Genomic DNA, 14,937 nt, shown 5'->3' with positions numbered 1-14,937 from the left:
ATCCATCGTAGTTGTTATTTAGTCACAAGCTCTTACTTATATCGCAATAGTTTTCATTGGTATAAAACCCACAGACAGACTGAACCACTTTCAACCTGGCATCCCTGTTTTGGATATTATAAATCATTATAGGCATTAGGCAAACATTTCCGAAAGAATTTCGTTAATAATAATGAAAGTAGCCAATCTACAACATCACAACGCATTGCAGCCTTGTACTGTAGATATTTTTTCTCCTTTTGCGTGACACTATCATACAATAAAGTACAAAACAGGGCATTCATTTCATAATAAAGAATTATGGAGATAGAAGGTTATTGCCTGACAGCGACAATATGCATATAATTACACACATTGGTTATATGTAAAGCAGTGTAGTGATCCAGTTACACATGCAGCTGTGCAGATGTGTTGTTTGTAAAGCACTGCTAGTGGTGGGAAAAAACGTTCATTTCAGTGAACGAACGATTTCGTTCACGTTCATCACAGCAATGATTCGTTCATATGATTCTTTCACGTTCTCGTTCAGTAGTGCTATTTTGATGAACGTATAGTTTCAGGAAGTGAACGAGTTCGTACACGGCAATGAACTTGTTCTTTTGAACAAATCGATCATGAACAACCCATCACTATAAAGCAGTGTCATAGTGATCCAGTTACACATGCAGCAGTGCAGATGTGGTGTTTGTAAAGCAGTGTCATAGTGATCCAGTTACACGTGCAGCAGTGCAGATGTGTTGAACTGGCTTCACACACAAGCTGCACAACTACACATAACACCGCCAGTGTTGCCATGTCTGCTTATTATAAGCGACTTTGCTTTCGCAGTTTTTTGGGGCTCGTTTCCAAATGTTGTTTAAACCAGTGGTCCTTGAACTTTTTCATGTCAAGGACCCCCACCAAATGTAATATGCATTTGTCAGCGAAACCCCACCTGAAAACATTTTGTGCCAGTGACCCCTAGATTTGTGTTGTTAAAATGTTTCAAAAATAATTTTTAAATGTTACATTTTTGCCCCCACGATTCTTTAGAAAATGGCAGATCTACAAGCTCACAACGTGTCGCGTCGCGTTGTGAGCTTGTAGATTGGCTATTTTCAAATGGTAGATTGGCTATTTTCAAATAGCTAATGTACAGGTCTAAAGTGCTCATGACCTAGTTGCTTCCTTTGGGCTCGTTTTCATAGACCTGGCTGCTTGTTTCTGTTGCAAAATCTGGCAACGCCGGTCTGAGCCTGTGTGTGTGACTCACCCAGGGGCTGTTGGGAAATGCAGCGCTAGCAAGATGAGTGTGGGGGAGAAGTCTGCACGCCTCACATCCAGCTCCGCTGGAGCTGACAGAGAAATAGGTAGACAGAGAGACAGGGGGATGGCAGTCTCTTCCCAATAACCCCTAATGTGTGTCTCCCTCTCTATCCTTACTTTATTTTGGAAACGGTATTAATTATGTTATATTTCATATATAGATGGCTTTATTGTCATTCAACAATACATGAAATGGATAATTGAATGATTTTCTGTTCCACTGGCTTACTATTATCTAGATCAGGGGTCTTAAACCTTTTCAGGCCAGGGACCCCCAAACTGATGGGGAGATGGAGCAGGGACCCCCTACCTCGTAGGGTAGGGGGGGCTACCACATATTGTATATTTATGTATACAATTGTGTTTTATATTGCCTGCTCCTATACGCACCTGCCCCAGTAGGTGTGCAAAATAAAAATTCTCTACAAAATATGTATAAACATACCATGTTTCTATGGATTCATGTTATGTTTAAAGACAATTTGACTTTTTTTTTTTTTTCAAACAAAAATATTGTTTAATCAACAATTTCGCGGACCCCCTGCAGTACCTCCGCGGACCCCCTAGGGGTCGCGGACCCCCTGTTGAAGACCTCTGATCTAGATTCTAGAACTACTAGTAAAAATAAAATACTAAAGACCATAAAATCCCAGTCGGTTCATAATAGGACATAATAACATATAAGAAAAAAAAAAGAAATATTGCACAACAAGGAGTCCTCAGCAGCATATAGGAGAAAGGATGGAGGATATTGCACTTATAGCGGATTATAAGTGCAATATTTCCAGTATTTAAGGGAATTAACTCCTTTTGGTTTGTTTTCCAGTACAGGTTAAAAGCTACAGACGGATAAGTACGTGGCAACCCTACAACCCCTCCAGCTCACTCAGATCAGCTAACACAGGGAAGCTGTCAGAACCTTCACTAAAACATCCTCTCCAAACTATGGAATAGTTGCGTTACTTCCGCTGAAATTCGAAGACTCACCTCTTCAGACTCCACCTCAGCCCGTAGCACTTGCCGTAGCACTTTCCCTAGCCTTGACGACCTTAAAGGCTTATGCAAAGGCTAAAATGTAACTTAGATAGCATGTTATTGTAGACAGATGCCAGGTCATTGTTGACCTGGCATCCTATAGTGTGTATAGTTTCAATGTACAGATTATAGATTTTTTTGGGGGATATTCTACGGTTAGACTGATGATAGGTTCTTGGTTTACTTATGTATTAGTTTATTTGTAGAGTTGTTTTCTTTGCTGACTGTAAATCGCTCTGGATTAACCCATTAAGACCTGGAACGCATCTGTGTCATTTTTTTATTAGAGCTAAAAAAGCATAATTTTATACTTTGGCTATTTTTTTTTAATCGTGAAAATGTGTGCAAATCTTTGAATATATATATTTATATATATTTTTTTTTTTTTCATTTTAAAGCGAACATTTTTAACTCAATCTTTGCTTCTTGGGGTCCCTGGAACTAAATATTTTGAGTTGGGAGTCGGCGGCCAAATGCATATCATTTTGGGGGTCCTTGACATGAAAACGTTTAAGCACCACTGATCTAGAAACATTTTTCAGAATACTGTTGGGATTTTGAAGACATTTGTAGAATCGGCTTCAGGTCTTAATGGGTTCAGAGCGTCTGCTGAATGTCTAAATTGTGACAGGTGCTGACCGTAGTCTACTGTGACGATTTGAGCGGCGCAACTGCAGCGAATCAAATTAATAATGGGTGTGTTAGGTTTACAGTAGGTGTGCTAATGTGCATTGACAGTTAAGTCGACAGTATCATCTGTATTAATTAAGATACTTAAGTATTGCCCTATTCCCCGAGGCAGCACTGAGTAAGTGCTGCCAGGCTAGCCCTAAACCACCAATTAAATCATCACGGTAAGGGCCGTGGGTAGGGAGGGGGTCTGCCAAGGAGCTGGGATTTTGTGGTGCCTGAATTTGATCTCTGGGCAACGAAATCGACCCTGTGAGCCTTCTTGCTGTCTTCTTGCCACTTCAATGGCAGTAGTATCGCTTTAAGCACTTAAGCCCTCACCGTCATACTTTATCGTACGGTGGTGTCTTGCGGCATAAATGGCCGACCTGTGAGCTTGTAGATCTGTTTGGTATTTGTGATTTTGTCTTTTAGATTTTTGGGGGAAACTTTCACCTATAATGCCATGCCCAAAATAGTGACGCCAGGTTGAAAGTGGTTAAAACCTTGCTATGTTCTCTTTGTCTTTTTTTGTAACAGAGTTGGCTTCTAGCTGGTTTTGGATAAGCCATTCACTTTTTAGCAACAATTAGGTTTCATGTTTTGGGCGCTCTGGTACATCTGGTTGGTACATTTCGGCTTTTTACATTTAGCCATGCACGTTATGTATATATTTAACACCGCTTATTGACATATTTGACTTTCATCGTTCAAATTTTTTTTTCTCACTTCGCTTCACAGTCTGGAAAACCTCCTATCTCGTGCCCAAACGAGAGAAAACAGCCCGCGACTTCTGATTGGTCTGTAGAGGGTGCGGGACCAGTGTTGTCCAATGTAAAACTCGAGTCACTTCCTGACTTGCCTACGTAATTGAAATACGAGTCAAATAGGACCCTGGCCAGACTGAGTAGCGAAGTGAGAAAAAGATGAACGTCAGGAATCAGGCTGGATTCCAGGCTAGTTCTTTCTTGACATGAAAATGCTTGAGAACCACTGAATTAAGAAGAACATCAAGTAGCTGTTCTCAACCTTTTCAGGCTGCGACCTGAAAAAGAGTTGAGGCATTACATTTTGTTTGAATCTGTTCCAAAGATAAATATTGTGAAAATACGCCTCAGCGTTGTGAGCTTGTAAATTGTCTTTTTTTTTTTGCCTCTTTCTTATATTATTTGACAATGTGGTGATTGTGGTCAATGATTGACTGGTTTTTATATAGTTTGTTCATTACTTTTGATGCAGTAAAGGTTTTTTTTTTCCTTCTTTTTTGTTGTTGTTAAAAACATTCTTTAAATAGTCACTTCACTGTCATCTTGGGACCCTCGAAACCCCACAGGTTGAGAACCACTGTCATAATAATGTATGTGTATGTCTAATCCTCTGCAGGACCTGTCGGGCTCCATTGACGACCTCCCCACCGGCACGGAGGCGGCGGTCAGCTCCGCCGTCACCGCCGCCCCCTCTTCCGCCTCGTCCTCCTCCTCCGGGAGCCAAGGGGAGCAGAGCAACCCCGCCCCCTCGCCCTTCTCCCCCCACGTCTCGCCCCGCCTCCCGGCCGGGCCAGGCCCCGCCCCCTCGCCGCTCTCCCCCGTGGGATCTCCCGTCGCCTCGGGACAGTCGCGCTCCGCACCCATGTCACCCGCCACTGGGACTGGTAGGAGCATGCACACACACACACACACACACACACACACACACACACACACACACACACACACACACACACACACACTTTAACAATTTATTCATGTCCACAGAAGGGAGAGCATACAAGGACACAAATATTAAAGGTAAAGTTAAGGTTGCATTCACAAATTCATGCCTGTGTCTTCATGATACAATAAGATTTCACTTAGTACTCTATGGCAGTGGTTCTCAAACATTTTTGTGCCAAGGACCCCCAAAATTATATGTATTTGGCTGCGGACCCCCCATCTCAAAAATAATTTCTGCCAGGGATTTTTCAAAAATAGCCAAAGTATAAAATATTGTTAAAGTGGTTAAAATGATTGTGACGCTATATTAACTCATTCAGTGCCACTGGACGTCTAAGACGTCCAATTTCTTCTTTTTTTATAAAAAATAATAATTCAGAACCCAAGATATGATGATTTGAAAATGTTCAGCTCCATTCACTCTTTGTTTAACTTCTTACTGAAAAAGGCTGTATCTCGGCTCCTAAGCACTTTTTTTTACAATGAATTTTGGGTCTGGCACTCGGAGACAAACTGGCAGAAATAAGTCAGGCACTGAATGAGTTAACTTAATTTTGCGGGGGACCCCCTGGTACCCCCAAAGAACCCCTGGGGGTCCCCAGACCCCACTTTGAGAACCAGTTCTCTATGGCTATAAGTAACAGCGTCTCCGCCACATGTGGCGGCTACCAATTATGGCAGAGACGGCACAATACTTTCCCAGCCCTTTTGCCTCTTTTTTGGGCATCCCAAGTTGTTAAAACCCTCTAACAACCAGTATGTGGGTACAGTATGTCCTAGGCTACAGTTGTAGGTGTGAAGTGAATCAAGGGTGAGCAGCAACTGCACAGACTATTTCTTGACTAAAACGTAAATCGTTTACAAAACAAGCCGCCAGAGACGATCATCGAGTGTCTGTACTTGATTCGCTCGGAGCAGCGGTTCTCTAGCTGGACCACAACTCGCTTTTTTTTTTACGAGGGTGCCACTCATGCCTCAGACACGCCCATTTTATTGCATTTTGCAATCAAACGGAGCGATTCACACCAGTCACATTTTGAGCCGCAGCTGGTGTGAATTCTGCGTAACTCCTTCACTGCCAAAACAGGTGAATTGGTGATGATCATGAGTATGATAGATCAGTTAAACGGATATTTCACTTTAACCCATTAAGACCTGAGGCGATTCTTAAAACATTTCTAAATCCTAACAGATTTTTTTTTTGTAATCTAAAAATATTTTTTTCAAGATTTTTCAAAAATAGCAGATCTACAAGCTCATAGCGCTATGAGCTTGTAGATCTGCTATTTTTGAATAGCCAAATAAATCTAAAGTGACACAGATGCGTTCCAGGTCTGAAAGGGTTAAAACACTTCTGGGTTCATTTGAACGTCTTCTCTGACTTTTGTGTGCACCCCAGACAGTTTTTCTTTTCTTTTTTATATATATGAAAAAAAACATTTAATGAAAAAAGTAGTTGAAAAAAGAAAAGTGTCAGTTTTTTGTCTTTTTAAAAATATAACAAAAAAAAGTAGTTGAAAAAACACGCCCGCCTCACGCATTATAAGGACATCATCAGTCACCAGAACCAGGGAGGGACGTGTGTTTTCAATGAGTCTAACATGGTTTAAATGGTGTTTGAAGTTACAATGTATTTATATAGGAGGGGGACGTTTCTGACTAAAAGATTATCAAATATCTTAGCCCATTAAAACCGGGAAAGCATCTGTGTCATTTTAGATTATACAGTATATGAGTGTGTGTGTCACGATTCTTCAAAAATATCAGATATACAAGCTCATAGCTCGTCACTTCGTGCCACACTATGAATTTGTGCAAATCTTTGAATATATATTTTAAAGCGTTTAACTCAAATCTTTGCTTCTGCGGGTCGGTGGCCAAATACATATAACTTTTGTGGGTCCTTGACATGAAAAAGTTTGAGCACCACTGATACGTTTCTTCAGAATACTGTTAGGATTTAGAGGACATTTGTAGAATCGACCCAGAAGGGTTTTAAAGTGAAATACCCCTTTGATGACACTTGCGACAAGAGATTTGTGTCCTCTTGTCTAAAAAGTACAGGTAGTTTGAGGCACATTAATTATTATACATTTATCATTAGTGTGCACGTATATATTAAACGATTCATTTGCTAGAACCTCTTCTTTTTTTTTGGGGCGTCTGAGAGAATAGTTTACACCAGTAAAATGCTAAATCACTTCTTCTGCCAAGAATGTTGGTAGGTAATATTATTTTACCTCCTCCCACAGCTATTCTTGCCGTTTGCCTCTGTATATTTCTCACGCTGACACACACACACAGTCACACACAGTCACACACACACACACACACACACACACACACACACACACACACACACACACACACACACACACACACACACCCTATACATTGGTCTCAACACTGCCTTTGTTTCTGTTGGAGCCAGCCTGTCAATCAGGCGGCACACATCTCCCATCATCCCCTTGGGTGCTGTGTGTGTTTGTACCCTTTATAATGAGACCTAGGCAGGAGGCACACAATGTGAGGATGTATGGATGCTGTGCGTCAAAGAAGTGTGTGTGTATATATACGTGTGTGTGTCAGTGTGACTTATGGTTTCCACGGTGATGCTGTGGAGCTCAAAGGTCGTCTCCACGGGGTATATGCTGGTGGTGTCACACTAATGGCTTCACTGCTGTCCCACTGAGGGGGGGGACTGTGTGTGTGTGTGTGTGTGTGTGTGTGTGTGTGTGTGTGTACGTACTAGTATCACTGTACTTGTTAACCCATTTAGACCTGAGATTTTTTTTTAATCAATTTGATTCTTAAAAAAATAGCAGATCTACAAGCTCATAGCGCGACACTCTCGGTGCCGCGCTATGAGCTTGTATATCTGCTATTTTTGAATAGCCAAAGAAATCTAAAATGACACGGATGCGTTCCAGGTCTAAATGGGTTAAGGCCAAATGTCCCCACAAGTATAGAAGAAATAAACAGAAAATGTTTCTGCTCCTCACGAGAGAATTCGTTGTTTTTAATGGGTAAAAAAAATGATTTTTGTGGAGTTAGGCTTACAATTAGGAGAAGAGTTAGGCTTACAATTAGGAGAAGAGTTAGGCTTACAATTAGGAGAAGAGTTAGGCTTACAATTAGGAGAAGAGTTAGGCTTACAATTAGGCTTACAATTGGGAGAAGATTCAGGTTAGTCTTTGGGAGTTGGGTTTGAAGTTATGCCTGATTTATACTTGGTTGTATGCTGGTGCCATGCTCGAATATAGCCTGATCTATCATACTTGTAGATCAGCTAGTTTCTGGGGTGTGTGCAATGCCCATACATCTGTGTGTATGTGTGTGAGACATTAAACCAATCTCATTATCTTCCTCAGGAGAGACAGACTGGGGAGAGAAGCACTGTTTCTTTAGACAAATAACAAACACAAAACAACCTTGTTATGCCCCCCCCTTCCCTTCCCCCAGACAATGTCAAAGGCAACACAGAGGCAGCTCTGTGTGTATGTGTGTGTGTGTGTGTGTGTGTATGTATATATGTGACTACAGGAGGGTAATTGTTTCTAAAGCTGACAAAACTACAACAGACAGAGCTTAGATATACACTAGTTTTAATGACTGTTTGGACGTCTTGCGACACACACACACACACACACACACACACACACACACACACACACACACACACACACACACACACACACACACACACATCCAGCTGTGAGTTACAGAAAGTTGATGTTTTTGTGTCTGTGTCTATAATGATGAGATAAAGGAGACGATCAGCAGAATGCCTCTGTCTCTCACTGTGTGTGTGTGTGTGTGTGTGCGTGTAGTGTATGTTAACACTAAGCCTCCTTCCTCCTCTCCCAGGGCCCCAGATGGCTCCGCAGACCCCGGGCAGTGTGTCAGATGTGTCCCCCCATGCCTCCCTGGGACAGTCCCCCATGGCCCAGGACAGAGGTAAGGCCCTCACACCAACCCTCTTAATACACAATCAAACTGTAACATGCAGTGGGAGGTTTTCTAAATGACAAGACATCGTTAACCACATGAACCCTAGCATCCCTATTCATGGAGCATGTCATAATAGGTGAAAATAGGCAAACTAGGCGAAATAGATGAAAATACCAGATCTACAAGCTCACAACACGTCACGTCGAGTTGTGAGCTTATAGATCGGGTATTTTCAGCAAGATTTGGTGTAGAGGGAAAGAAGGAGGAGGGGCAAGTACAGCCCCCTGGGGGACCTCGGTCAATGAAGTATTATAGGGCTTTAAGTTGTCATGTTTAAGTGTTTAGGGGCAACACTGTTGCCCCCAAACTGACCTCATAAATGACCTCATAATCACATTTGTCTGCCGTTGACAAAAAGCACATTTTGTCAAGGATTTGTTGGCTGGGTGGATTTTATAGAATCAGACACTCGCAGGCCTTTCTCAAAATCCGTGCGTGGATGTATGAGAGAGTCAACTGGTGGGTGCTTCTCCTCAGCTGTTTTTCATAGGCTGTAGTGTATGTGTGTGTGTGGTTTCCATAGCCTCACAAGCTGTATGACAGATTGCCTCCAGATCTGCTGTCTGGCCTTGATACCCCCGTCCAGCTGTCGGCACCAGAGAACCCTTCCCTCCAGCTTTAGGCCAGGCAACACCACCTGGACACTGGCGGGTGAGGGAAGGGAGAGAGCATTAATATTGACTTTGCTCTCTCATGTTTGCAAGGTGGTCTCGGATTAGAGTAGGTTTAAGCAGTTTTCTTTCACACTGAGAATGACCCATTTTAAGCTTTACTTTATCCTGGGGAAAGGTATGCAGCTTGTCTAAGTTAGTTACTCACATCTAAGTTGGGTACACCCTGTCTAAGTTACTGTAGCTACACTCTTTGAGCTGGTTACACACCATGAAGGAGTTAGTTACCGGTACATTCTGTTTATGTTAGTTACACACTGTCTAAGTTAGTAACACACTTGCACACTGTCAAATAGTTAGTTACACATTGTCAAGGAGTTGGTTACATACCGTGTCTGTTAGTTGAATTCGATGTTCGATGTGTATATTCGATGAATTGAGTACAAAGGACCCCAATGGAAACAAGCCATAGTGCTTCCTTGGGTTTAAAATCTTCTTAACAGACCTTGTATTGAACTCTACTTCCCTGTGCTTGTCTTTGCAAACTGTTAATAAAGTATCCAATCTATCAAAAAGTTACACATGGTTTAAGTTAGTTACAAACTATATAGAATTTGGAGATTGTGGAATAGAACTCTGGCTACCGTACGCCAGAGTTGGTTCCAGACCTTCAAGGAGTTGGTTACAAACCACCTTAATTTCACACCATTAGGGAGATGGATACACACTGTCAAATAGTTAGCTACAGAACATCTAAGTTGATTCATTACACGCGTACGAGTAGTACACACGATGTTCGAGGAGTACGTTTTTTTTTTTTTTATCCCACGATTTTTTTAACCCGGTGCCAATTGCCTAAGCTGTAATCCTGGGCGCTACTCTCCCTCTGCCAGCCTGGGGAGAGCCCCGAACTGAGCTCATGCTTCCTTCAATGCATGAGGAGTGAGCAGGCCGTTTCTTTATCACCTGACAGGGGGGAGTTTCCCCGGTAGGACGTAGCGCATGCAAGGAACACGTTGTTCCAACCAGTTCCTTTCCCCTCCATCAGGCGCCCCGGGCTGACCAGGGGGAGGCAGTATAGAGACCATGATTACTGCATGTTTTTTGTGAGGGTTCGAGAAGTTAGTGGACACTCTGTTGAAGGAGTTGGTTTACCGTCAAAGAGTTGGTTACACACAATCAAAGACTTAAAGAGTTAGTCACATTAGTCTAATAAAAAAATGTGTCACACAGGCAGGGAGGAGCTTGTCATAGTGGGGGTCTGGCTCTGTGTCTCCATGGCTAGTTAGTGTGGGACATCAGGCCCTGTCTGTAGTGTGTCTGTCACTACCTCTGTGACGGGCCAGTGTTCTGTCTGTGACTGCAGCGCTGCCTGGAGAGCCCTGTGACTGACTAATAACACACACATCCAGCCAGCCAGCCAGCCAGCCATTTGGACCAGGCTGATTTTCCTCTGTGAAAGGAGGCGGTTGTTGTTGGTATCTGGATTTAAGTCAACCTGAATCACTTTTTGATTGCACCTGTGACATGTACATTTATATTTTGGGCATTTAATTGATACTCTTATCCAGAGTGGCTTTGGTTGCGTAGTCATGGAACAACACGAGCAGACAATGGGCAGACAGGTCAACACTAGGCGTCCCCCATTCTGGCCATGTCACGATAGCCCAAAATAGAAGAACATTCCGAAAGAATAGAACAACACTTTATTTATTCAGGGAAGACCATTGAGAGCAAGCTCTCTTTTTCAAGGACGCCCTGAGTACAGCATGATCGGGAACATTTAAATAAAAGAGCATTCTGTGAAAATAGAAGAACATTTGGCAAAAATAGAACACAAAAACAGCCAATCTGTTAGCTAACAATGTCCCAACACCTTTTGAGCTTGTAGATTGTCTATTTTCGCTATTTGACATACGTTGAAGTATATAGCCCTTAACACATTTAAAACCAGGAAAACATTTTTCATTTTTGCGTTGGCTTTTAAAGGGATTGTAGGCGATTCAGAGATAAACAAAGGAAAAAAATCCAGCAGTTCGTTTCCCCGACCACCAGGGGGTGACGCACGGAGGACTTCCATAGAGTAAGCAGACTTCTAAACGGCCGAATATAGGCCGAATATAGGTTACTTTATTGGGATACAATTCGCGGAACTGCCCGCCCCTGCCGGTTCTCCGAATTTTTATTTTTAAATAGGCTCTTTCATGACAAATTGACCACATATATGAAGTTAAACAACTAAATTCTATCCAAACGCTTTTTGAAAAGTAAATTATGTGCCTAAAAAACGAAGTTTGAGAGCATTTTAAAACCGAAAGTAAAAAGTTCACACGGACACGGACGCGCACGGATGCGCACATGCGTGCGTGAATTTACGCACCGGATACCCGGATGTGTAACCTAAATAGTAGGGAAAATACGGATTTCAGAAAGAGGAGTGTTTTTCAATGCAGGAAAACACCCCAGCATCATTATATAGTGGCTGATAGAGGGGAAAAAATGCAAAATATATATATAGAGGTATTTTTCAAATATAGGCTTAATGTTGCCTACTATACCTTTAAAAAATAGCAGATATACTAGCTCACAATGCGTCACTTTGTGCCGCGCTGCAAGCTTGTATATCTGCTATTTTTGAACATTTTTGAAAAATCTTGAAAGAACTACGGTTTTAGAACGTAGATTGGCTATTTTTCACCCATAGCGACATGGCTCAAACTAGGAACACCAGGTTAGAATTGTTTACGAGGGAAAAGCCGGTTAAAGAATAAGAATGTCTGGCACTGAGACCAGCTTCAGTGTAATAGGGCTGCGTTTTGTATTTTATCACGTCTAATAATGATTCCACATTCCAAAAGACAGCAGTCTCCATTATAGTCTGTGGTGATGTATGGTCTGCTGTCAGATCGGCTCAGCTCAGATGAATGAGAACAGGACGCCCTCATCAGATAAGACCACAAACATCTGGAACTAGAAATGCACTCATACGCCTAAGTTAGACTCCGTAGTATGACGGCGTCACTTGCCGAAAAGAATGATTTTCAAATCAGATTGAAAATCAGGCAAACGTGATGACGTGTAACTTAAGCTCTAGAGATGCTACACCCACACCACATGCTATATATAAGCATTTGGTAATTATTATTTATCTTTTTACCTTGACCTGTTTTGGGAGCTGCTGGAATCTGGGAATCTATCAAGATTCACCCAAGTCACATGCTCTCCCTGTTTGCTGTATCTCTTCACTGTGTACCATCAATAAAGGCAGAAGAAACAAAAAAAACCAAAAAAGTTTGCACTTTTTGACAAAATGTCAGTCACAACATCGGTAATCAGTGGTCTAGGACTCTCCGAAATCGAGATCGTATCGGTGCCCAAAAATCTGGCATCAGTCGGACAATAAGACGGATGCCAGGCTGTCCTGAGTTATCACTGTAACAGGCAGGCAGACAAACAGACAGATGCCGGCGATTACAACACATCCGTTGCGGGTGTTATGAAACGTGATTTATTTCCATGTTGTGCTGGTTGGACACAGACACACAGAACTCATTCATGAGTTTTTTCCATCGTGTCCTTGTCCCGAAACACACAGCTGATTTGGTATAGTTTTTCTGTCTCCAGGCTTCCCTCCTGCTCCCGTCCAGCGAAACGCCCCAGGGCCCCAGTTTGGCCCCCAGTCGTCCGGACCCCCCATGTCCCCTCACCCTACCCCGGGGGGACCCATGCACCATGCCTCCTACCAGCAGGGAGGACCTTCGTACGGGCCCCAAGTTGGACAGTACGGACCCCCAGGTAAGGCTGGGAGGAGGTGAAATGTAATCACAGTGCCTTGCTCAAGGGTTAATTGGTAGATTTTATTTACTGATTGAAAAGTCATGGGTGCCTTGTTACACACCTTCTTTACTACTGTTGGCCACTTGGAGCTGCCCAGTACAACCACAGTCTTCTACTGTTGACCACTGGGAGCTGACCAGTACAACCACAGCTTTCTACTGTTGGCCACTGGGAGCTGACCAGTACAACCACAGTTTTCTACTGTTGGTCACTGGGAGCTGACCAGTACAACCACAGTTTTCTACTGTTGGACACTGGGAGCTGACCAGTACAACCACAGTTTTCTACTGTTGGACACTGGGAGCTGACCAGTACAACCACAGTCTTCTACTGTTGGACACTGGGAGCTGACCAGTGCAACCACAGTCTTCTACTGTTGGACACTGGGAGCTGACCAGTGCAGCCACAGTCTTCTACTGTTGGACACTGGGACCATTCTAGTTCCTCCACAGTTTGCTATTGTTGGCCTGGCCACTTGGAGCAGCCCAGTATAATCACCAGTCTTCTACTGGTGACCGCTCAAGCTTCTCCAACTAATGTTACCCAGCCTGCTGTCAGGACTCAGACCAGCATCTTTGTATTTACGGTAGTCACAAGGATGGTGGAAGGTCTTCATCAGAACCAGGAGGCAGAGAGCTCCAGCCTCCTCTATGAGACCTTGTCCATGACTCAGAGCTCTGAACTAATGGAGCCAAGCTGACAGCCAAGATCTCTCCATTCATCAACATCCACTGTTGTTTCAGCTGACGACAAAAGCCGACTGTGAGTGTGTGCGTGCGTGAGCGCATGCGTGCACTCGTCTGAATCAGGCTTCACTTTCACTTGGTTGTTATGGTAATCCATCTTGTGTGCTTTCGCGTGCCGGGCCGGCGCGGCTATGATGAATGCCCGGGTATATTGAGCATTGCCTGCTGCTGAGAACTGAGGCCTGCCATGCACAACGTACACACACACACACACACACACACACACACACACACACACACACACACACACACACACACACACACACACACACACACACTCTCTCACACGTTTGCATTACTATACTTGTGAGGAAATCTAAATGTTAGGATTGTAATTTTGTAAATGCCATTTTTACCACTTTTTGCTGTGCGACATGTTGTGAGCTTGTAGATCAACTATTTTAGGTGTGTGACGGCATCGCACAACTAAGTATAAATCAAGCCTAAATCAACAACTGATGAGGAGGAGGAACATGTACATGATCCAAACCCAGCTTAGGCAGGTGCTGAGCAGAACACACAATGACTTTACAAAAAGAAGAAAACGACTCACACACAAATGGGGCTCCAGTTGAAATGTAGTCGACTTTTATTGCACCCACAAGTGCATGCATGACGCTTCGAGCTACATGCTCTTCGTCAGTATAATCATATAAAAAAAAATCTTGCGAGGACCAGGAAAATGGTCCTCACAATGTCTACTTCCTAAATTCTACTATACTTGTGGGGACATTTGGTCCTCACAAGTATGGTAATACAAGTATGCATGCACGCGCGACTGTGTTTAACCCATTCAACCCGTGAACGCATACTGTGTCATTTTCTTTTTTTAGTTATAACCATTATTTTATACTTTGGGCTATTCAAAAATAGCAGACATACTTGCTATAGCTTGTAGATCTGATATTATTTATTTTTAATCGTGAAACTTGAAACAACAAATTGAAAGAACTTCACGAGTCCAGTCTGCGTTACCTTTCATTTAACCATCTGTCCGGTAAAAAGATGACA

The 14,937-nt window shown here is 42.9% G+C and overlaps 1 protein-coding gene across 5 annotated transcripts in view; it reads left to right on the top strand.

Moving 5' to 3' along the window:
* Positions 1–14,937, top strand: part of arid1b (AT-rich interactive domain 1B) — an 84,335-nt gene that overhangs the window by 33,615 nt on the left and 35,783 nt on the right. For all 5 annotated transcript variants that reach the window (XM_080452576.1, XM_080452575.1, XM_080452574.1 and 2 more), the window contains exons 4-6: positions 4,393–4,660; positions 8,589–8,678; positions 12,968–13,138. In XM_080452576.1, coding sequence (XP_080308702.1) covers positions 4,393–4,660; positions 8,589–8,678; positions 12,968–13,138 — 529 coding nt within the window. The remainder of the gene's footprint in view (positions 1–4,392; positions 4,661–8,588; positions 8,679–12,967; positions 13,139–14,937) is intronic.

The sequence above is a fragment of the Gymnoscopelus braueri genome (assembly GCF_963280865.1).
Source record: "Gymnoscopelus braueri genome assembly, chromosome: 16".
Taxonomy (NCBI): Eukaryota; Metazoa; Chordata; class Actinopteri; order Myctophiformes; family Myctophidae; genus Gymnoscopelus; species Gymnoscopelus braueri.
This window is presented reverse-complemented; position numbering and strand designations above follow the sequence as displayed.